The following is a 22799-nucleotide window of genomic DNA, read 5'->3' on the forward strand; positions in this document are numbered from 1 at the left end:
CGTTCACTACTGCAGGAAAATAGACCTCCATAGGAGGATGGACCTCCAGGGCAGGGATGAACCTCCAGGGCAGGATGGACCTCCAGGGCAGGATGGACCTCAACGGCAGGATGAACCTCCAGAGCAGGGATGTACCTCCAGGGCAGGATGGACCTCCAGGGAAGGATGGACCTCCAGGGCAGGGATGAACCTCCAGGGCAGGATGGACCTCCAGGGCAGGATGGACCTCAACGGCAGGATGAACCTCCAGAGCAGGGATGTACCTCCAGGGCAGGATGGACCTCCAGGGAAGGATGGACCTCCAGGGCAGGATGGACCTCCAGGGCTGGGATGGACCTCCAAGGCAGGATGGACCTCCAGGGCAGGATGGACCTCCAGGGCTGGGATGGACCTCCAAGGCAGGATGGACCTCCAGGGCAGGATGGACCTCCAGGGCAGGATGGACCTCCAGGGCTGGGATTGACCTCCAGGGCTGGGATGGACCTCCAAGGCAGGATGGACCTACAGGGCAGGATGGACCTCCAGAGCAGGCAGGGATGGACCTCCAGGGCTGGGATGGACCTCCAGGGCAGGATGGACCTCCAGAGCAGGCAGGGATGGACCTCCAGGGCTGGGATGGACCTCCAGGGCAGGATGGACCTCCAGAGCAGGGATGTACCTCCAGGGCTGGATGTCCCCATGTCCCCATGAGGGACCACTCAGTCGTCATTCTAACATGTCCAGAGCCCATTAGAGAAGCACGTTCCCAATCATAATTACTATAACAAACAAGTACATGTTAATTGTTATGTGAGACATTCAGAGACTATGCCGGGCTGTGATTGGACACCTTAGGACCTTGCAATGAGCTAATTAGATGAGAAGAGTTCCCCAGGGATCCCAAACCCAGCGGCAGCAAGGTGAACCATCTCTGTCTCAGGCTCTGCTGGAGTGCACAGTCCCACCGTGAAACCAGGAGAAAGCTTCCACATTGGACTGCCATCGTTACAGTACAGAGCACTATGCATGATCCTACAGACTAGTAGGGAAAGCTCTCTGAATCCCACTCTCCAGGCAGTGTGCTGGTGAAGCACGGCTGATTTCCGTGAGAGAGAAGGCTGCCTCAGGAACTACAGCAGTGTAGCTGTTACTGCCGTGACTGGATGGCAGACTGTGAATGGTGTCCGTGAGTCCCTGTGAAACGCCCCTCTCTCTCTCTCTCTCTCTCTCTCTCTCTCTCTCTCTCTCTCTCTCTCTCTCTCTCTCTCTCTCTCTCTCTCTCTCTCTCTCTCTCTCTCTCTCTCTCTCTCTCTCTCTCTCTCTCTCTCTCAGTTTGACTCAGGGATGAGAAAGAGAAGAGGTTGACCTGCATGTAGCAGAGCAGAATGCTTTACTCTCAAATACCAAGCATGTGTGTGTGTGTGTGTGTGTCTGCCACTCAAACTGACAGCTTCACTGATGTGACAATGTCAACACACACAGGCTGCAGGGCCCAGTCACACACCCTGGGAATGGCACATGATACTGTGGACTGCTGTTCACACACCCTGGGAATGGCACATGATACTGTGGACTGCTGTTCACACACACAGTACACACACACACACACACAAACAGTACACACACAGTGTATCCAGTACATACACACACAGTATATACAGTAGACACATTTTAACTCTAAAACCATACACAGAATTACAATTTTGTTTTGAAAATCTTTTATTAAACTGAATTCAGCTCTTTACCAAGACACTGCTGACTCATACAGCAACGCGAGCCTTTAAGAAACAACGTAACATGATGTGACGAAAACATTTAGAGAATACATACATACTTACATACAAGTGTGAAAAAGCTAAGAAGTACCTCAAGAAAACAGTTATAAGAAGCCAGACAGATGAGATCTGCACACAGAAACACATTTAACATGAAGAAGTGTGACCTTGTGACCGCCACCCTCTCTCCTCACAACACACACACAGCACTGATGGATACACGTGTAAATACCTTCCACTGCTTCCTCATCCTTCACTGCTTCCTGGGAACATGCACAGCCACACGGGCAGTAGCAGCTAGGCATGCGTCTGACGCGGAACAGAAATGGCTTTATGAAGAGGAACACCAAACCGCAATATCAGTACCGTGATAACTGCTCAAGGTTACCTTGAGATTCCAGCATGTGATCATATCTATCTTGTTTCACATGAAGTGTAATGTGTCATACAGGAGACCACTGCAAATACATTACATGTTTGTCCGCATCTTCTAAACATTTACTAACCCTGGATGTTTACTCCTGGATATGCAGGTCTATCTGTTAAGAGTCGTCACCTACTCCCAAACAATCAGATCTTTGGATGAAAGCTACCTGTGAACAGCGTGGTTGTGTGTTTGAACCTGCTACACCAGCTGGTCAAACAGTCTCAAACTAAATGTTTCTCCCCCCCCAAAAAAGGTTCTTTCATGTTTCCATTACAAATCTAGCTACTTCTGCAGAGACCTTCTCTAGTTACACGACTTGTACGTAGTTGGCTGGGTAGAGGCCCTCTCTCCCTGCGTCCATCACCCCCCGACACCAGCCCTGGTCATCCTCATCCTCAGTCTTCAGAAACTCCTCGCCTGAATCACACAAGGAGGGATGCATGAGGGAACGTTCAGAACACTGCAAAACACTCCCAACACTGCAAAACACCCAGAACACTGCAAAACACTCGCAGCACTGCAAAACACTTGCAACACTGCAAAAACACTTTACCTGCTTTAAACGACAGCTCGTCCGTCTCCTGGCCGACGTAGTCATAGAGAGCTCTAACCCTCACTCCTCCAATCATCACACTGACAGAGAGAGATAGAGAGAGAGAGAGAGAGAGAGAGAGAGAGAGAGCGGGGGGAGGGAGACAGAGAGAGAGAGAGAGAAAGAAAGAAAGAGAGAGACAGAGAGAGAGAAGCAGAGAGAGAGGGGAAAGAGCGAGAGGGGGAGAGAGAGGGGGAGACAGACAGAGAGAGAGAGAGAGAGAGAGAGAGAGAGAGAGAGAGAGAGAGAGAGAGAGAGAGAGAGAGAGAGAGAGAGGGGGGAGGGAGATTTAAAGAGGGATAGAGAGACATTTACAGTAACAGGTTTATAATGCATACCAGAGAGACACCAGAGAGGACAGTGTTTGTATCACCAGTTTCTGAAAGGTGTATGACACACTACTACTACTACTAGGGGAGTCAGGTGGCTGAGCGGTGGGGAATCGGGCTAGTAATCTGAAGTGTCAAATGACATTGTGTCCTTGGGCAAGGCACTTCACCCTACTTGCCTCGGGGGGAATGTCCCTGTACTTACTGTAAGTCGTTCTGGATAAGAGCGTCTGCTAAATGACTAAATGTACTACTGCTGAGTGAGAGAAAGCCAGTTTATCAGTTCAGTAACTCACGTCCACAAAGAAAGAGCCCTGCAGATGGAAGCTCACCTCCTCTCGATGGAGCCTTTCTCCTCCACAGCCTTCTTCTCCTCCACCAACTTCTTCCCCTTCTTGCTCTTCTTCTCCGGCTTCCACTCCTGAAAGAGGAGAGAGTGAGCCGGGCGGCCGCGGCGTCTCACTGCGTGTGTGTGTGTGTGTGTGTGAGTGTGTGTGTGTGTGTGTGTGTGTACCTGAAACTGAGGCCAGTCGGTGGGCATGCCCGGGCCCTGGGTGTGCCTCCACCAGCGCAGGTCCTCCTGCTCGTCGATGGCCATCAGGCAGGAGTGGAGCTCGTTATACACTGCCTTCACACTGAGGGAGAGAGAGACACCACACAACATGAGAGAGGAAACAGGGAGAGAGAGACACCACACAGCATTAAGAAGGAGACAGAGGAGGAGAGAAAGAAGGAGAGAGAGAAGGAAAGAGAGGAGGAGAGAGGGGAGGAGAGAGGAGAGAGATAAGGAAAGAGAGAGAGGGAGAGAGAGAAGGAGAGAGAGGAGGAGACCTCTCGTTGTTGGTGACGTCCAGGTGTCTGTGAATGGAGAGGAAGGCTTCTTTGAGGAAGGCGATCCTCTTCCTCTCGTCCTCCTGTGATTGGTCGAAGATGCATTCCATCTCCTCCATGTATCTAGGAGCGTAGCGAGTCACTTCCTCCAGAACCTTCTCGTACCGCCCGCGCACCTGGAGCATGTTCAGGTTTAACTAGGGTTAATACACACACACCCAAACACAGCCACACCCAAACACAGCCACACCCATGAACACCCAAGCACACACTCACCAGCTGTAATAATGGGGCTCTCTCACAGCTTGTGTCTCTCACCTTGTGTGCCTCCTGGCTCACCAGCTCGCGCTCCTCCTGGACCCTCCTCTGCTTCTCAATGGCCACGTCAGGGTTGCCTTTAGCGTGCGTCTCCCGCTCCATGGCTGCAAACTCCTTCCGGCTGACCTTGTGGTACGCACTCCTAGCCTTGTCCAGCTGCACACACACACACAGGAACACTGTCACATGACAGAGACCCAGGAACACTGTCACGTGACAGAGACCCAGGAACACTGTCACATGACAGAGACCCAGGAACACTGTCACGTGACAGAGACCCAGGAACACTGTCACATGACAGAGACCCAGGAACACTGTCACGTGACAGAGACCCAGGAACACTGTCAGCATAAGACGGGATCTTGAAACTAAGAGGTGTTCCAGAGTGTTTATGAAGACATGCAGTCATCTGCTTGATCCTAACCTTCTTCAGTCGCTTGGCCCAAGGCTTCTGAGCACGGGAGAAGCCTGTGTCAAAGTCCTGGGACTCCTTGAAGCCCCCGAAGATCTTCTTGTGGAAGGATTCCTTCTGCCACGTCCGGACGCGGTCTCCGTCCTCTGAGACCAGCGACCGGCACACGGAGGAGTGTAGCGCGGCCAGACGGTCTGCTGACGACAGGAAGCACTGCCACGCCTTCAGCAGAGAGCCATACAGGGGGCCTGGAACACACCCACTCACACTTAGGGAAGAGGCCATTGGTGGTACAGCACAGAACATATTGACAACCATACAAGTAACCAAACAACAACAAAACAATAATTTTCTCAAGATCATCTATAGCAGCCATCATGATGTCATCACAGTCCAGGTAGGCATTTAGGGTGCATAGAGATCATCAGAGAGAGAAAGAGAGAGATAGATAGAGAGAGAGAGAGCTAGAGAGAGAGAGCTAGAGAGAGAGAGAGAGAGAGAGGTTATCTCAGTCAGCAGTGCTGGTGGAGAGGCTGCAGTACTCACTAGTGTCCACCAGGGGCTTCCACTTGCTGCTCCACTCGCTGAGCTGCTGGGCGTACTGTCTCTCCACACGCGCCCTCTCCTGGAAGCACGCCACAATGTCGTTACACGCCTGGAAGGCATCCTCCGTCCTCTTCACTGTGGAGTGGTAGTTCCCAGGCTTGGAGACAGACAAGGGGGGGAGGGTGAGAGAGAGAGGGTGAGAGAGAGAGAGAGAGAGAGAGAGAGAGAGAGAGAGAGAGAGAGAGGGTGTGAAAGAGAAAGATAGGTTGAGCAAGACAGAGAGAGACAGAGAAAGAGATTGAGCAAGATAAAGTGAGAGAGAAGCAGTATGAAGTTAGATGTGGAGCATTACCTTTTGATTTGATCTGTACACTAACTAGGCTATCTAACTAACTAACAGTAGGATAACTGATGTTTCACATTCCACAACATAGAAAATAACCATAACATGTTTCCACAAACAATCAACTTTTTACAGAATGTTCCATTGAAGGATCCTGTCTCCCTGTGTCTCTCTGTGTCTCCCTGTCTCCCTGTCTCCCTGTCTCCCTGTGTCTCCCTGTGTCTCCCTGTGTCTCCCTGTCTCCCTGTCTCCCTGTCTCCCTGTCTCCCTGTGTCTCCCTGTGTCTCTCTGTGTCTCCCTGTCTCCCTGTCTCCCTGTGTCTCCCTGTGTCTCCCTGTCTCCCTGTCTCTCTGTGTCTCCCTGTCTCCCTGTCTCCCTGTCTTCCTGTCTCCCTGTCTCCCTGTGTCTCCCTGTGTCTCCCTGTGTCTCCCTGTCTCCCTGTGTCTCTCTGTGTCTCCCTGTGTCTCCCTGTGTCTCCCTGTCTCCCTGTGTCTCTCTGTGTCTCCCTGTGTCTCCCTGTGTCTCCCTGTCTTCCTGTCTCCCTGTCTCCCTGTGTCTCCCTGTGTCTCCCTGTGTCTCCCTGTGTCTCCCTGTGTCTCCCTGTCTCCCTGTCTCCCTGTGTCTCCCTGTCTCCCTGTCTCCCTGTCTCCCTGTGTCTCCCTGTGTCTCCCTGTGTCTCCCTGTGTCTCCCTGTCTCCCTGTGTCTCCCTGTCTTCCTGTCTCCCTGTGTCTCTCTGTGTCTCCCTGTCGACCTGTCTCCCTGTGTCTCTCTGTGTCTTCCTGTCTCCCTGTGTCTCTCTGTGTCTCCCTGTCTCCCTGTGTCTCCCTGTCTCCCTGTCGACCTGTCTCCCTGTGTCTCCCTGTGTCTCCCTGTCTCCCTGTCTCCCTGTGTCTCCCTGTCTCCCTGTCTCCCTGTCTCCCTGTCTCCCTGTGTCTCCCTGTCTCCCTGTCTCCCTGTCTCCCTGTGTCTCCCTGTGTCTCCCTGTCTCCCTGTCTCCCTGTCTCCCTGTGTCTCCCTGTGTCTCCCTGTGTCTCCCTGTCTCCCTGTGTCTCCCTGTCTCCCTGTGTCTCCCTGTCTCCCTGTCTCACTGTCTCCCTGTCTCCCTGTGTCTCCCTGTGTCTCCCTGTGTCTCCCTGTCTCCCTGTGTCTCCCTGTCTCCCTGTGTCTCCCTGTCTCCCTGTCTCCCTGTCTCCCTGTGTCTCCCTGTGTCTCCCTGTCTCCCTGTCTCCCTGTCTCCCTGTGTCTCCCTGTGTCTCCCTGTCTCCCTGTGTCTCCCTGTCTCCCTGTGTCTCCCTGTCTCCCTGTCTCACTGTCTCCCTGTCTCCCTGTGTCTCTCTGTGTCTCCCTGTCGACCTGTCTCCCTGTGTCTCTCTGTGTCTTCCTGTCTCCCTGTGTCTCTCTGTGTCTCCCTGTCTCCCTGTGTCTCCCTGTCTCCCTGTCGACCTGTCTCCCTGTGTCTCCCTGTGTCTCCCTGTCTCCCTGTCTCCCTGTGTCTCCCTGTCTCCCTGTCTCCCTGTCTCCCTGTCTCCCTGTGTCTCCCTGTCTCCCTGTCTCCCTGTCTCCCTGTGTCTCCCTGTGTCTCCCTGTCTCCCTGTCTCCCTGTCTCCCTGTGTCTCCCTGTGTCTCCCTGTGTCTCCCTGTCTCCCTGTGTCTCCCTGTCTCCCTGTGTCTCCCTGTCTCCCTGTCTCACTGTCTCCCTGTCTCCCTGTGTCTCCCTGTGTCTCCCTGTCTCCCTGTGTCTCCCTGTCTCCCTGTCTCCCTGTCTCCCTGTCTCCCTGTGTCTCCCTGTGTCTCCCTGTCTCCCTGTCTCCCTGTCTCCCTGTGTCTCCCTGTGTCTCCCTGTCTCCCTGTGTCTCCCTGTCTCCCTGTGTCTCCCTGTCTCCCTGTCTCACTGTCTCCCTGTCTCCCTGTGTCTCCCTGTGTCTCCCTGTCTCCCTGTCTCCCTGTGTCTCCCTGTGTCTCCCTGTCTCCCTGTCTCCCTGTCTCCCTGTGTCTCCCTGTCTCCCTGTGTCTCCCTGTGTCTCCCTGTCTCCCTGTCTCCCTGTGTCTCCCTGTCTCCCTGTGTCTCCCTGTGTCTCCCTGTCTCCCTGTGTCTCCCTGTGTCTCCCTGTGTCTCCCTGTGTCTCTCTGTGTCTCCCTGTGTCTCCCTGTGTCTCCCTGTTTCCCTGGGTCTCCCTATGTTGTGTCACCCTTCATATCTCTGTTTAGGGAGACACAGGGAGACACAGGGAGACACAGGGAGACACTGTAATGGCAGTCTGCGAGAGACAGGAGAGAGGACTGACTATGATGACTTCTCCAGAGAAAGTGATGTGTTTGTAGATGTGGAGTCTGGAAAACTCTCCACAATGTTCCAGGCACTCTTCAAACTGACTTCCTTGGACAGTTTATCACTGGCTCCCACTTTCCCTCTCTCAGTTTCTATCTCTCTGTTATAAACACACACACACACACACACACTCACTGACGTTTGCTAGCTGCCAACCAGTTTCTGTTTCTATGTCAGGTTACCTTCTTTCCCCATCTCTCTCTCTCTCTCTCTCTCTCTCTCTCTCTCTCTCTCTCTCTCTCTCTCTCTCTCTCTCTCTCTCTCTCTCTCTCTCTCTCTCCGTCTCTCTCCTTCTGTTGTGGTTTGTTCTGACTCCTCACACGGCTGAGACTTAAGTGAAAACAGCTGAGGAATCTTGCCTCAAGCCAATCGCGCCACAGCAAGACAGCAGCCAGCCAATCACAGAGGCCAAGACAAACCCACCACTACAGAGCCTCTGCATCCAGCCAATCACAGCAACAAAGACATACTGGCTACGGAACAGGCACAGTTCTCTAATGAAAATCTAATTTTATGTGCAAGCTGTACCTAACAATACAGCTGCCAGACTGCACCGAGACAATGTCCTATAGTACATGGAAAACAGAGCGTTGAGGAATAGATATATAAGGTCTCCCACTGGCTGTAATTCATGACATGGCTTCGTGTATACGCTGCTGTTAGTAAATGGAGCGGTTCTTCCAATAGCGATGACGACCCTCCTTAAACACAGCTCCCAGGACGCATCAGGGCAACACAGCGACAGGCAGCCCAGGGGGAGGGATCAAACAGGAACTGAGCTGGAAGTTCATCCAGCACAACAGGGGCCCTGCCATGATGACAGAGCAAGGGGGCAGGGGGGCAGGGGGGCAGGGAACACAGGCACCGTTAAAGGGCCAGTTTGCACAGAGCCTTTGGGTAGGAGAGTTCTAGAACTGTGACTGCATCTGCACAAAGAACTACTGGTATAGCTCATGACTATGATGCACTTACCCATATAGTCTTCTATATTCTACATCCATTTATGATGTATAGATGACATGTAAATATTGGACTTATATGTGTATGATTCACAATAAACTGCTCAATAAATGACTAATATTGTGGCAGGGTTCTGAATGAATGTCTCAAAACATTCCCAGAAAGACAGTGACTAATCTAACCTTTCTAACAACACATGATAGAATGGCCTTGCAGACACAGTGTTATGTGGACCACAGTGTTATTTAGTCTGACTCTACAAGGCTTCCAAACATTTGGCTCTGTGGGTTACTTAACTGCTTTCCTTTTACCTCTTGCTCTTATTGTCTTTCTCTAACTCTCCTACACAAACACCCACACACTCTCTCTCACACACACACTCTCTCACACACACACACACTCTCTCACACACACACACACTCTCTCACACACACTCTCTCTCACACACTCTCTCTCACACACACACACTCTCTCACACACACACACTCTCTCACACACACACACACAGGCTTACCATCCAGAAGCTCTGGTTGTGGGCGTCTTCAGGGCTGTTCTCTGGAGGGAGAGACATCCTGGGCTCTGGAACACAGCATGAGACAACCTGGTCACACTCTGGAGATCACTTCCTGACCTGTACCGCTTAGCAACCAGCACAGCTACAGCCCATAATGTTACTGGGATGTGGTGAATATTAGCTGAGTAGTTTAGAGCTGCCATTCCCAACTTTGTCCACTGTAGCGGTTGTGCCAGTTGTATGTAACAGACGTAGTCTTGCTCCATTAGAGGTACACCTGGCCGATGTTCGCCCTTTGCTGGGATCGAACCTGCCACCTCTGGCATCCCAAGCTCGACCACGACCAGCTACGTCGACGAAAAGCTAGCTATTTGTTGACGCGGGTGGCCTGTTACATAGCCTACTTGTAGGAGTGAGTTTTATCTGCAACATTGGCACAAATATTTTTGCGGCCGTCCAATACATCCGTTCACGTAATTTGCGGTTATCACGCATGTTTAACAACACCACAGAGCAAAACAGTTCACTTTCACGGCTAAATGTAGGCTATCTGAGCGATCAAAGAAGACAAAGTGTCCATCAACAGTACGCACATATTGTGAAGATAATTGTAAGAGCTTTTTTCCATCGACCGATAACAGGTACGAGGTAGATAACCTCACGGATGTTCTCTCCCGTTAGCAGATTTTTGTTAGAAACAGAGAAAGACATGTTACATTACAGTATCAAATCAACGTTTATTTGTATAGCCCTTTTTACACACAAGCATGTCACAGAGGGCTTCACATACGCCCATAGAACTGCAAAGGGAACAAGTATGACCGACCAATTATTTACGTGAGTTAACAATAACGACTAGCAAGCAAGCTGACATAATTGAGTACATTATAATGTAGCTAAAATGTTTTAGCTACAGTAACTAAAATGTTTTAGCTACAGTAGCTAAAATGTTTTACTAAATGTTTTTTAGCTACTGGCTAAACTAGGGAGCGCACTAGTATCTAGACACTCATGTCTAGACACTCTGTAGCTGTGTTGAGCAAGTTACTCAGGCAATGTTATAAGTTCAGTTTTACGTATTACTCCTTTAAAAAGTAATACAATTACTTTACTTATTACGTGGTATCAAAAGTTATTTACATTACGTAACATTATTCGTTACATTACAATATTACTTTTGCTACCCCCTCCTTCTGAAAAAGTGATATTCACCCTGTACCAGTGCCAGCTCCTTTTAAAACTGGATCCACTTTATTGGAACAATAATTAACCTTATAGGAGGAGTCAACAATTAGCCAAACTCCATAACTGCAAACATTGTTATGAGCAACAACAAAAAAAGAATTTGGGGCACAGTGTGAACTTTTCATGTTATCTCTGCAGTGACATGAAGCATGGTCCTAAAGTTCAGAAGTGAAACAATGATTATATCTCATGAGCAGAAGTTTCTCAAACCTTTTGTCAGACAGGCCGTATCAGATGCTTCAATAAGTTAGATGTTGTATTTGTCGCGGTTGAAAGTGTTTTGCTACCCGCACAAAGTTTACAACGGACGACAATGTTCTTTGCATCTTTGACTGAGACAAACTCAAAATAATGACAATACTTCCAGCGGTGGAAAGTATGCTTCTCTCCTTCTCCTCCATCCTCCATCCTCAGTTCAGCCTTTTGGTTAGTATCTGAGATGACCTGCCCGGCCTGACCTCCTGTGCGTAAACGTGATCTTAAGACGGCCTAGACAAAAAGGTTTTTGCAACGCAACGTTACTAGGAATAATAACTGTAATATAATTACTGTTTTGGAAATTGTAATTCCTTACACTACTCGTTACTGGGGAAAGTAATATCATTCCAGTAATGTATTTCTGAGGAACGCGTTACTACCCAACACTGCTCTGGAGTGTGGACAGGGGTTTGAGGAGTGGGTTAGATGGATGTTGGACCTGTCAGATGATTGCTTTTTGATGCTGGAAGTCTGATACTGTCTCAGCATTAGCAGCAGAGAGTACGGTGTTGTGAAACAGGATCTCCAGAGGCTCTGCTGTGCTGCTCTCACCCAGGATGGAATGCCCCTTCCCAGCTTGAAACATGAGCCTTCCCTAAAATAAACAGGGGGTAAAGGTCGACCCCATCTCTACTCTCTCTCCCTGATTCCCTTCTGGTGGGCTTGTCTTGCCCCTTTGAAAACGGACACACACACTCCCACACACACTTATGCATACACACATTTGCTGCAATAAAACAGACATACATTCATGAGCTAGGCTCACATGCTCTGGGACACACAAGAGCCGTCACAGACAGGGAGACCCACATGATCCAGACAAGCTCACCAGCAAACCCCTCCTCGGGCGCTGAGAGGAGGAGAGGAGAGAGGAGGAGAGGAGAGAGGAGGAGAGGAGAGGAGAGAGGAGGAGAGGAGAGAGGAGGAGAGAGGAGAGGAGAGGAGAGAGGAGAGGAGAGGAGAGAGGAGGAGAGGATAGAGGAGGAGAGGAGAGGAGAGAGGAGGAGAGAGGAGGAGAGGATAGAGGAGGAGAGGAGAGGAGGAGAGGAGAGGAGAGAGGAGGAGAGGAGAGGAGGAGAGGAGAGAGGAGGAGAGAGGAGAGGAAAGAGGACAAAGGAGGAGAGGAGAGGAAGAGAGGAGAGAGGAGGAGAGAGGAGAACCTCCTGTGTCATGAGACCAGCGCAGGGGAGAAGAGGAGAGCACACACTCATCTTTTAGCTCCATCCCTCTCTCTCTCTCTCTCTCTCTCTCTCTCTCTCTCTCTCTCTCTCAGCCTACCCCTCTGTCTCTCTCTGTCTCTCTGTCTCTCTGTCTCTCTCCCTCTCTCTCTCTGACTCTGACACGGCTCAGTAGCTCTCCTCTGTTTGCCTCTTTTCTTGGGTGATCACGTGCTATGCAGAACTTCTGTAGAATGTCATTTGCATTTACTCGCATTTACTCTCTCTCTCTCTCCCTCTCTCTCGGTGTCTCTCTCTGTCTCTCTCTCCCTCTCTCTCTGTCTCTCTCTCTGTCTCTCTCTCTGTCTCTCTCTTTCTGTGTCTCTATTTCTGTCTCTCTCTCTCTGTCCCTCTCTCCCTCTCTGTCTGTCTGTCTGTTTGTCTCTCTCTCTGTCTGTCTCTCTCTCTCTGTCTCGTTCCTCAGTCTTGCTGTCTGTGAGAAGATAGGAGAGGGTCCTCTGTTTCCTTACACGTTACAGGGGGCAGGAAGTATAATTAATCATTTCCTTGTTAACCTCTGACTCCTACTTCCTGTCCCATCACTGGTCTCCCATCTCCCTCCAGGACTGGAGCGACAGGATGAACAGAGAATGAGAGAGAGAGGGAGAGAGAGAGGTAGAGAGAGAGAGAGAGAGAGAGAGAGAGGTAGAGAGATGACAGTACCTCTCCCTGATTTAACAGCATTAGATATATACGTTCTTCATTCCCCCTGTTATTTTCCCACATTCCATAAGATTGACCTTTGATCTCAGAAATAACTTTAGTCAATCCTAGCAATAGTACTAATCTAAAGCAGAGGTCAAGAGATGCCTGTTTCCAGCCAGTGAAAAGTGTTACTGTAGAAGTTATCATATAAACCAAAGATGAGTACAACACTTGAATCACTTACCATCTTCAACTGGCACGGATTTGAAACAATCTGAGCCTCCAAATATGGATGTTTTCAGTGACAGAAGCCCCGTAGAAAGATCAGGAAAAGCCCCAAACTGTCTAACTGATGAAACAAAACAGCAGAGCACACGACACTAGAGGATCCTCCGCCCAGAAAAAAAAGTTTTCTGAAATAACTTTCAAAGCGATCGATGAAAAACAGATTCAAACCCTTACTGCCGGCTTTCTCCCCCTTTCTCCCCCTTGCTCCCCCTTGCTCCCCCCTTCTCCACTGCTCCCAGCTATGTACCCCCACCCCCTCTGCAACACATTCTCTCCTCCCCCTGTCCCCAATATGACTGTCACAAATAACTCAGCATATAAGCCCGCGCCTAGAGGAGATATATAGCGCCACATGAACGCATACAACAGGAATAGATTTGTTTCAGTCCAGCTGTAGAAGCTTCCACGTAGACAGAGAGCTTGGGACAGAATCAAGTTTACTACCTCTCAGCAACTGTTGGTCCTCCCTCTGCGCTTGGTTTGGTTTTCTCTGCGTCTCTCTTCTCTTGGTCTCTCTCCTCTGTTCTCTCTCCTCTCGTCTCGTCTCTGTCACAGTCCTGCGGCCTCCTTCTTTTCCAGGACTTTGCCGTGCTTCAGCTCTTGGTTCTCTTTTCTATCTCTCCACTTTCAGAGCCAGAGGAGTCTGTATTTCCTTTCTCTGCTCTCCCCCGCTCTCTGTCTCTCTCCAAAACAGCTGCAGGAAAGTAATTCTCTTGCCCCACACCTCACCACTGGACAGTTCCCCTCCCTTCCCCTCTCTCTCTCTCTCTCTCTCTCTCTCTCTCTCTCTCTCTCTCTCACTCTCAATCTCCCCCTCTCCCTCTCTCTTTCTCTCCCTCCCTCCCTGTCTTCCTGTCGCTTCTACTTTCAATGAAATGAAGATGACTGTTGTGGCTTTAAGTGTTTGGTCTAGTCACCAACATCAATAAAAATGTGTGCAAATAATGAAAATGTAATGAACAATCTGTGAATACTGTCATTTTATATTATTTACTGAAAACTCCCCAAAAAATCGCTATGAATCCTTGGTTGAGATAAGTGAAACACCAGCCTCTCTCTCTCTCCTTTCTCTCTCTCTTTCTCTCTCTCTCTCTCTCTCTCTCTGTATCTCTCTCTCTCTCTTTTTCTCTCTCTCTCTCTCTCTCTTTCTCCCCCTCCCTCCCTCCCTCCCTCCCTCTCGCTCCCCAGGGGGTCTGCCACAGCTGGCTGCGACATCCGGTGGACATGCATGTGTTAGTGGACGGGGGGTTTGGAAAAAAGAGTATGTGTTTGAGAGAGAGACAGAGAGACAGAGAGAGACAGAGAGAGAGAGAGACAGAGAGACAGAGAGAGACAGAGAAGCCTGGCAACTTTGAACAGGGGAGCTATACTCAAGAGCACATTCCTCGTTCCCTTGTCAGGACATGTCATTTCAGAATAAAACAGCTGAAACTGTGAGTCAGACTCTGTATTGTGTGCTGCCTGCCACCACCTCGTTAAAAACAAGGAAGGCTGCATGAGTCATGTCAACGACCAAACAAATTATTCAAACACCCTTGAAATTACAAGGTGGTGACATTTGGAAAAATACAATTGGATGCATAAAGAGTTTCAAGCTTAAATGTATGCATTGACTTGGTTAATGCGGACACAGTTTTCTTTTAATGTTAAGTTTCTAATTATTACCCAAATATGTGGGAGAAAAAAATATTTTTGTTAAGGCGACCGTTATAGACAGCAGTAGGGTCCTGCTTAGAAACTGTCGTATAAAATCGGCCATTTTTGTTGTACGGCCTTTCTTCCTTAACTACGGCGGGCAGGACACGTGTGCGTCCAACTTCCAGTGTGTTTCAAGTGAAGATTCCTATTGAAGGTAGAATGAACTGCGGTCATTAATTCAGTGTATCTGTACTTATTGTTTACCTAATGGTGCTGTGATTTGCTCTCATCAATCTCGCTACAAAACGTTATTTAGTATCGCATTTATTCAGTTCGTTACCTAGCCAGTTGGCTAGCCGAGCTAGCTGGCTTGAACCATGGCTACGGTCCTGTCTAAATCTGAATTAATCGAGCCAACTAGCCCCTCTGAAGTCACACATAGCAACCATGATCATTGACGCGTTGTGTGCTTGAGTCCCGTGATGTTCTGCACTGGGCTCTGAATTACTGTGGCGACAAAGTGCATCTCTGGCCGTGACAAGCCGGAGTCTGAGGACACGCTAATCTAAACACTATGCTAATCTGACTGTCTACCGAATCGGATTGCGAAGGAAATTCATAACGCATTGAGAATGCCATTGATTCGACTTTGTTTTCCCTTTTCAGATGTTGCCGCTGTAGCAAACGAGAGTTCGCCAGGAAACCAGATCAGGTACGAACATCACCCCCATTAACCACTAGATGTAGCTATAAACCAATCAGAAACGTCTGTGTGGTAAACTTTCAAATTATTCTGAGGAGTACAACTAAACTAGTATGTTATTTACCAGACTAAATTAGTTATTAGCATCAAAGTTCCCGAACCTCTCCATCAATGATGTACAGCACTGGGCTCTGAATTACCGTGACGACAATGTGCACTTCTGGCCCTGACAAGCCGGAGTCTGAGGAGAGGTTACCTTGCCTGGGTCTGGGTGCTGTGGTCGCAGCTGTGTTCATCTCTCCCCTTTGTCTTTCAGAGATGGTGTGGGAGCTGTCGTCCAGCTGTTTTCTCATCAGGTGAGTTTACCTGCTTCCACCTGCTGCTCCTGTGGTGTTCAGCACTGGGCTCTGATGGCATGAAGACTAAGTGCCGCTGTGCCCTTGACAAGGCAGAACCTGAGGAGACTTAACATTTCATGTTTTAAATCAAAACTGAGGTGGTTTATGTAATTCCTTCCTCTGAATCTTTTTTTTTTGTTGTTGAATATTCTTTTTTCTTCTACAGGTAAGGTATGTGGTGTTCCGGGAGTGAAACAGCCACGTGGTCTAGAAGCTGGCCTTGCTTTAGAGACGTTGATGCACAACACATGATGTCCTATGACTGGTCAAACTATGTACACTTTGAGATTTGTCTTTGAAAATGAAATAAATGTGACACAACTGACTTGTATTTCTGCATCTTTATTATAATTCTAACAATTTATTATTCATCTCTTAAAACATTTGAAATTCATATTTATATGAATGTGCGTATATGTATATAACATATATATTCTGTCAGTAAGCTCATCTGTTCATATTTTCATTTTTAAAAGATCTCTTAAACGTAAACAAGATGCTTTCTATACAGCCAGACCAATTCCTTCAGAGCGGTACCTTCTCCAGAACCACGCATGTCTCAATCACACAAGACGCGGCTGAGAAGGGAAACAGTCTTGCACATTTATCCACTCAAATAAACTGGGGTCCAACCAGGAGAGCTGATGAAGCCTTTAGATGAACATGGATAACTAATGCACTGAGGATGAGCTGTATAAACATGTGGCCTGTTGGCACATTGCTGCTGCTGTCTGAGGTTGTGATAGTAAAACACGTGACACACACACTGTCGTGTTGGAAGGAAATCAGAGGGTGGGGAATGAAAAGGGCTGTATAGAAAGCACTTCAGCTAAATAACCTAAATTTTACCTTTTTCATGATAAACATTATTTGGAAGACAGAGATTCTTTAGAACTTTAGTTTTTTTTTTGTACACACATCTTAAACCATAATTAGGATGAGCATTATTGTCATCGTCCTTATTGCTATATCACTTGCATAAGTGTAGTTATGGTCCTGGCGGATGTGGAAACCACTGAATCTGCAGAGGAAGCTGTCAGTGTGAACGTACAGCATTCTGATCTGTCCCCACTTTCACGCTGTCGAAAGAAGACGAGAGTGGTGACACGGTGACAGCGTTCATGCGATGTGAACCAAGACATGAGACATGCTTCAGGACTCCCAGATGAGAGAGGAGGGAAGGAGAGAGAGAGAGCGGGGGGGGGGGGGGGAGGTCATGGAAGAGCCCTTATATTTGAGTTCAGTAACAGTAGTAGGACTAGGGGACAGTGAAGCAGTTTCCCTTTAGGAATCATGGAAACTTCTCGGCCTAGTTCCCCAGACATGGATTAAGCCAAGTCCTAAAGTAAGAAAACTTCAATGAAGATCTTGACTGAAAAGGGTTCTAGTCAAGGACTAGGTTTAATCCATGTCTTGGAAACTAAAAGTTTTGGCATGAATGTGATACAAGAATACAGAGATTTTCCCAAAGCAATTGACTCGGCCTTCTCCCCAATCAAGTTACCTTTCAGTTCCTGCATAATGTAAAGTGCCATGTGTGTAAGGAGCATGATTATTTTGATGTTCACAGTTCTTAAACAGTTCCAAGAGATGGTGAGTGGACAACAGTGAGATATTCCTGCACACTGACGAGATACAACACATCTGTTCTCTCAGAAAAGGAAACTTTTATAAATCGCATCTCATGATTTTGATGTTTCACAATCACCACAGAAGTAGAAATAAACAGTATTTGCTCTATATCTCCACTTCACAAGAAGCATGCCATCTATGACATCTAGCAAACTATTTAACTCATAAAAACACACTTTGACTTTGAAGACCATGTCCCTTGCAAGGACATTCAACTGCCTTAAACTAGTCAGCTTCAAGCTACAGTACCATCCTTCTGCACTGGTTATTTTTGATTAAATATTGTGTGATTCCATTTTATATTGTGACAGATAAGACGGTGTCCTTCCGTATTTTTAACTTGATAAGATCATGTAAAGCTATGAATATGGGTTATTTGCACATGACAGCACTAATGGATTGCGTTGATGAAACAATAACATGCTCAACAGCGCCATCTCACCAGGGGAGGCCGAGCGGGGAACTACAGCTCCTAGCAGATGCAGTAATAACAATAAGGACGACGATACTAATGATAATGGTAACAATTCTTCTCTTATCAATATCTGAATTCCAGACCCAAAGTTTAAAAATTGTTGTAAGAACAATCAGTATTAAAACGGATGTTAGCATATCTCTCCAGTCGCAGTGATTTGGGCGTTAGTCCCTCACGTCCTCAGAAGGTTCTGTAGAGAGAGTACAGTTTGTGGAAGGAGATGGGGGGGGGGTTGGTTGGGGAAGAGAGAGATTTGGCAGTTTGTCCTCCTTCCCTCCCCCCTCCCCCCTCCCCTCTCCTTTTCTGTCTCTCGTTCGGACAGAGAACATTAGGACAGCTGTTGAACAGTTGCTTCAATACCCAGGAAGTCTTTCAGAGTAAATTGATTAAATCTTCAGAGGAGTTCTGTTTTCAGTGACGTGTAACATGTTTCCTTGACGACCGAAAGTCCTCTTTTGTGTACTGTTAAGTCTAGGATCCAAACATAGTGTATACTGTATATTTAAGGTGTCCCATTGATTCTAACACAAACAGACCGATGCTTGTGTGTATGCATGAGTGCATGTGTGCGCACTGGTGTTTCCATAGCGATATGTTTGTGTGTGTTGCTGTGTGTGTGTGTGTGTGTGTGTGTATATGTGAGTTTTAATTTTCTATGCTGTTGGTCTGGGCACTTATTTTTGCTACAGATGTGTAATACAGTGACCAGTCTGTATATACAGGTATGCCATTATAAGATTTGAGATGATCAAGAAGCTCGAGAAAAAGACAATGCTGAAGGTCCTGTTGACCAGGCCACAGTGGGAGCAGCATCTACTCAGCAGGGAGGTCAAATCACACAAGCACAGTCACCCACACTGGCCCTGTACTCAGAGAAAGAGCCCTCTCTGTAAGATCTCTTACAGATCCACCAGTGATGATAGAGAGACTCCTCCCTGTAAGATCTCTTACAAGAGATCCACCAATCAGGTGGGCTGTGCACCATGATGATTCAGAGACTCAACACGCACCATTCCCTACTCAACCTTCTTTTAACGATCCGTCCCATCTCATCTGTCTTTTCACACAGTTTTGACCATGATTGTATTCAGCTAGCAGGAGGGAAGCCCCACTCTCCTCCTGAAACACAACCCCCCTCACCCTCCTCCTCCCCTCCTCCTCCCCTCCTCTCTCTCCTCCTCCTCCCTCCCTCCCTCCCTCCGCCCCCCCTCTCCCCAGGAGGGAGAACTCAAACAAGATGGCTTCTAGAAAAAGAACAAAAACAAGCGTTAACAAGAACTATTCTCCTCATGACTCAGCAACATGGAAAGCTGCCCAGCTGAATAAAGCAACAATCTTCTTCAGATGGTAGGTCTTAACTTATTTGGCTCAGTTTTCACACTTTTTTGCTGTCAGTATAATATGTTTTGCCTCAGTCTCTACTGTCTGTTTTCATAGTGTGTACTGTTTGCAGGGAAGAGTAATATTGTGTGTGTGCTTATGTGTGTGCGTGCATGTGTGTGAGTGGGTGGGGTTGTGTGTGTGTGTGTATGTGGAGGGTGTGTGTATGTGTGTGGTGGGTTTGTGTGTGTCCCAAGAGGTGTTTCCATGGATCATCAGCCCTTCACCCCCCTGTTCACCTCTCCACCCCCTGTTCACCTCTCCACCCCCCTGTTCACCTCTCCACCCCCCTGTTCACCTCTCCACCCCCCTGTTCACCTCTCCACCCCCTGTTCACCTCTCCACCCCCCTGTTCACCTCTCCACCCCCCTGTTCACCTCTCCACCCCCCTGTTCACCTCTCCACCCCCCTGTTCACCTCTCCACCCCCTGTTCACCTCTCCACCCCCTGTTCACCTCTCCACCCCCTGTTCACCTCTCCACCCCCCTGCTCATCTCTCCACCCCCTGTTCACCTCTCCACCCCCTGTTCACCTCTCCACCCCCTGTTCACCTCTCCACCCCCCTGCTCATCTCTCCACCCCCCTGTTCACCTCTCCACCCCCCTGTTCACCTCTCCACCCCCCTGTTCACCTCTCCACCCCCCTGTTCACCTCTCCACCCCCCTGCTCCCGTCTCCCAAGTGATGTTCCCCCTCCTTCCCCTCCCACCCCCAGAAAGTCTCTTCCTCATTTGTTGTGTGAAGTCACCACAGGATAGCAGCAGTTGTGTCTTCCTCCCTCAATGACTCCATCTCCCCCCCTCTCTCTCTCTCTCTCCTTCTCTCTCTCTCTCTCTCTCTCTCTCTCTCTCTCTCTCTCTCTCTCTCTCTCTCTCTCTCTCTCTCTCTCTCTGCCTCTTCAGCTGCGGCTCTCGTCCTCCCTCCTTCTCTCTATCCGTCCGTTCCGGGGTGACAGGGCGGAGATGGGGAAGGGGCTGCTAGAGACCCTTGGGATAAAACAAGAGCGGAGACAGAACATTCAGAACGGGAGCCAATCACGGCGTGAACGTTCAGAACGGGAGCCAATCACAGCGTGAACGTTCAGAACGGGAGCCAATCACGGCGTGAACGTTCAGAACGGGAGCCAATCACGGCGTGAACGTTCAGCGCGGGAGCCAATCACGGCGTGAACGTTCAGCGCGGGAGCCAATCACGGAGGCCACCAGGTCAGCCTCAGCGTTCATGCTGCCTGAGGGTCATGCGTTCAGGGAGTGGGACCATGACAGGGGCAGAAACACGAGGGGGGAGGGGTTTAGGTTTGGGGCCGTCGGGGGTCGGCGAGGGTGCTCCTACCTGTCCAGCACCCTCCGCAGGGCGCGCTCAATGTTCATGCGGTGGCCCACTCTGGTCACACCCAGGTCCAGGTAGTCGTCTTTGGTGAGCGAGGGCAGGTGTGTGCCGTCGATCTCGTTGTCCAGGAAACGCTCCCTGTGCTCCCCCAGGTTCAGGTAGCCCAGCCAATCAGCCACGTCGTATTTGGTCCAGTAGGGCAGTGGCTTGGAGGCAAAGGGCTTGGTGGGCGACGGGGGAGGGAGGTGGGGGTAGCTCAGGCAGGTGGGGGGGGGGAGGGGGTGGAGGGGCGGGGGGGACGTCCCGGACAGGAAGTGGGTGGGGGAGAGGGAGCGGGAAACCACCAGAGAGGAGCTGGGGGGAGGAGGGGCGCCCGAGGGGGCGAAGAGGGGAGGGGAAGGGGAGAAGTAGGGGTCCCCCAAGGGATTGGCGGGGGACGGAGGGGTGATGGAGCCGCGGAGCTCGTACAGGCTGCTGTAGAAGGGTGTGGTGGGCAGGAGAGGCAGGGACGAGGGGCGAGGGGGGCCCACCTTGGGCCTCTCCGAGGGGGAGATGAGGGGGCTGGGGGCCCTTCGACGCTGGAGGTGGTGCGACTCGGCCTTCCTGGACTCCCGGCTGGGGATGAACTGGAACTCAAGGGCTTTGGTGCGGTAGACCGGGCGGTGTTTGGGGGAGGTGGGGTAGGGAGAGTAGGAGGGAGACAGGGGCGAGTGGGAGCAGGGGGGCTGGGGGGCCACGGGGGGCTGGGGGGACGGGGAGCGGGTCCAGTTGGGGTACTGGGAGATGGGGGTGGGGGAGGGGGAGAGGGCAGGCTGGGAGTGGGACACAGGGGAGGGGGACTGGGAGCGAGCGGAGGGAGGACTCAGGGCAGATGTGGAGTCTTCAGAGAACCTGCGGAGGAGACCAGGCAGTTATATCTCCAGGAGACGAGAGGCTGTTTGACTCTACACACACCCTGCACACTGAGAGTCTGTCTGACTGTATACACACACACCTTTCACACTGAGAAGCTCTTCATCAAACATTTCCACCCACAATTTACCAGCTGTTGGCAGTTCTGAGATAATGGATCAGTTAAGATGATAGATATCGCACAGTTAACAATTCCAGGATATTACGCGAGAGAGGGAGTAAATCTGCAGTCTTTATGATGAGTAGAGTTCAAACTGGACCCCTTTTCCTCTCTTACTGTGGGACCCCCCCCTCCCTCCCCCCAGTGTCCATGTTTTATGTTTGGTGTGACGGATGGTGGAGATGGAGAGATGGAGAGACCAGAGAGAGAAGAGGCATTACCTGTTTCTGCCGGACGACAGACGGACGACAGACGGACGACAGACGGACGACAGACAGACGTGGGATGGAGGAGAAGCAGAAGATATCAAACAAGTTCACACAGCGTAGCAGCACACCATGACCACACAGCACACTGCCGCTATCGAACGAGTGGCACATTCATAACCACTCCATTCACACCTCCACTCCTTTCACACACAGGTGAAACAAGCACAAGGGCTGAACATCATCGACGAGTACAAAACCGACACAAGCGTGGCGCTACAGCAGTCCTACTGATAAACACAAGGAAGCATGTCAACCCCAGGCCGCATGTTTGGCTGTGTACCTGTGTCTGCCCAGGGGCCGTTGGCCGCTCCAGTTCTCCTTCCCTCTCTGCTGCAGCTTGCTGTTGAGCTCGGTGATGATGCTGGGCTTCATGCTGGAGACGGGAGGGTAGACCTTCCTCCCCTCCAGGTAGGCCTGCCCCCCTCCCTCGCTACCCCCCTGGCTGTCCCCCCACAGAGGCTTCACCTCAGGGGTGCGCGGGCGCTCCAAGTAGGGGGAGGCGGGCCGCCCCAAGTTCTGGCTGTCTCTCATTCTGTAGCCGTCCCTTCCTCCCTCCTCCTCGTGCTCCTCCTGTTCTTCCTCGTCCTCCTCCTCGTCCTCCTCCCTGTTCCTGTGGGAGAGGAAGGAGGGCGGGGCGGTGCTGGTCTGCCTGCGGAGGTCTGTCTGTCGGCCGCCCTCCCTGAAGCGCTGGCTCTTGGGGTACGTGGAGGCGGTGGCGTTGTGCATCTCAAACGTCTGTCCGTCCAGGTAGCTCATGTACGACTCCAGGAGATCTCCCCCTGTCCTCTCTCCTCCCCCTCCTCCCCCTCTGTCCTGCCGGGCCCCGGCCCCGGCCCCGCTCAGAGCCAGGATGCGGTCCAGGTGGTGGTCGCTGCTGCTGCGGCTGTCCAGCTCC

General features: G+C 50.3%; 2 protein-coding genes, 1 long non-coding RNA gene and 3 other non-coding genes across 7 annotated transcripts in view; 4 read left to right on the plus strand and 2 right to left on the minus strand.

The window, feature by feature from the left end:
* Positions 1-1680: 1680 nt before the first annotated feature.
* On the minus strand, positions 1681-13705 carry LOC146254135 (protein kinase C and casein kinase substrate in neurons protein 3). Of its 2 annotated transcripts, none has more exons than XM_084677474.1 (10): positions 13454-13705; positions 9357-9421; positions 5210-5366; positions 4676-4911; positions 4252-4407; positions 3934-4109; positions 3617-3737; positions 3435-3523; positions 2735-2814; positions 1681-2598 (listed from the first exon to the last, which is right to left on the minus strand). In XM_084677474.1, the coding sequence occupies exons 2-10, from the start codon at positions 9411-9413 to the stop codon at positions 2489-2491; spliced, it is 1182 nt and encodes a 393-aa protein (XP_084533600.1). In that variant the 5' UTR covers positions 9414-9421; positions 13454-13705; the 3' UTR covers positions 1681-2488. The 2 variants fall into 2 exon arrangements, with proteins under 2 accessions (XP_084533600.1, XP_084533598.1); XM_084677472.1 differs by lacking the exon at positions 13454-13705 and adding an exon at positions 12966-13198.
* Positions 13706-14772: 1067 nt separating this feature from the next.
* LOC146254136 (uncharacterized) lies at positions 14773-16073 on the plus strand. The gene is made up of 4 exons (XR_014731748.1): positions 14773-14861; positions 15314-15359; positions 15667-15706; positions 15915-16073. It is a non-coding gene; the product is annotated as an uncharacterized LOC146254136 (long non-coding RNA).
* Positions 15119-15207, plus strand: LOC146254137 (small nucleolar RNA SNORD88). Its single transcript, XR_014731977.1, has one exon. It is a non-coding gene; the product is annotated as a small nucleolar RNA SNORD88 (small nucleolar RNA).
* Positions 15511-15602, plus strand: LOC146254138 (small nucleolar RNA SNORD88). Its single transcript, XR_014731976.1, has one exon. It is a non-coding gene; the product is annotated as a small nucleolar RNA SNORD88 (small nucleolar RNA).
* LOC146254139 (small nucleolar RNA SNORD88) lies at positions 15730-15816 on the plus strand. The gene has a single exon (XR_014731978.1). It is a non-coding gene; the product is annotated as a small nucleolar RNA SNORD88 (small nucleolar RNA).
* Positions 16074-20132: 4059 nt separating the features above from the next.
* Positions 20133-22799, minus strand: part of shank1 (SH3 and multiple ankyrin repeat domains 1) — a 45084-nt gene continuing 42417 nt past the window's right edge. The window contains exons 25-27 of the mRNA XM_084677676.1: positions 22185-22799; positions 20567-21454; positions 20133-20220 (exon numbers count right to left, since the gene is read on the minus strand). The exon at positions 22185-22799 is cut by the window's right edge and continues 2704 nt beyond it. Coding sequence (XP_084533802.1) covers positions 20133-20220; positions 20567-21454; positions 22185-22799 — 1591 coding nt within the window. The remainder of the gene's footprint in view (positions 20221-20566; positions 21455-22184) is intronic.

This window comes from Hypomesus nipponensis, chromosome 17, assembly GCF_054491055.1.
Source record: "Hypomesus nipponensis isolate SF chromosome 17, ASM5449105v1, whole genome shotgun sequence".
In the NCBI taxonomy this organism is placed as follows: domain Eukaryota; kingdom Metazoa; phylum Chordata; class Actinopteri; order Osmeriformes; family Osmeridae; genus Hypomesus; species Hypomesus nipponensis.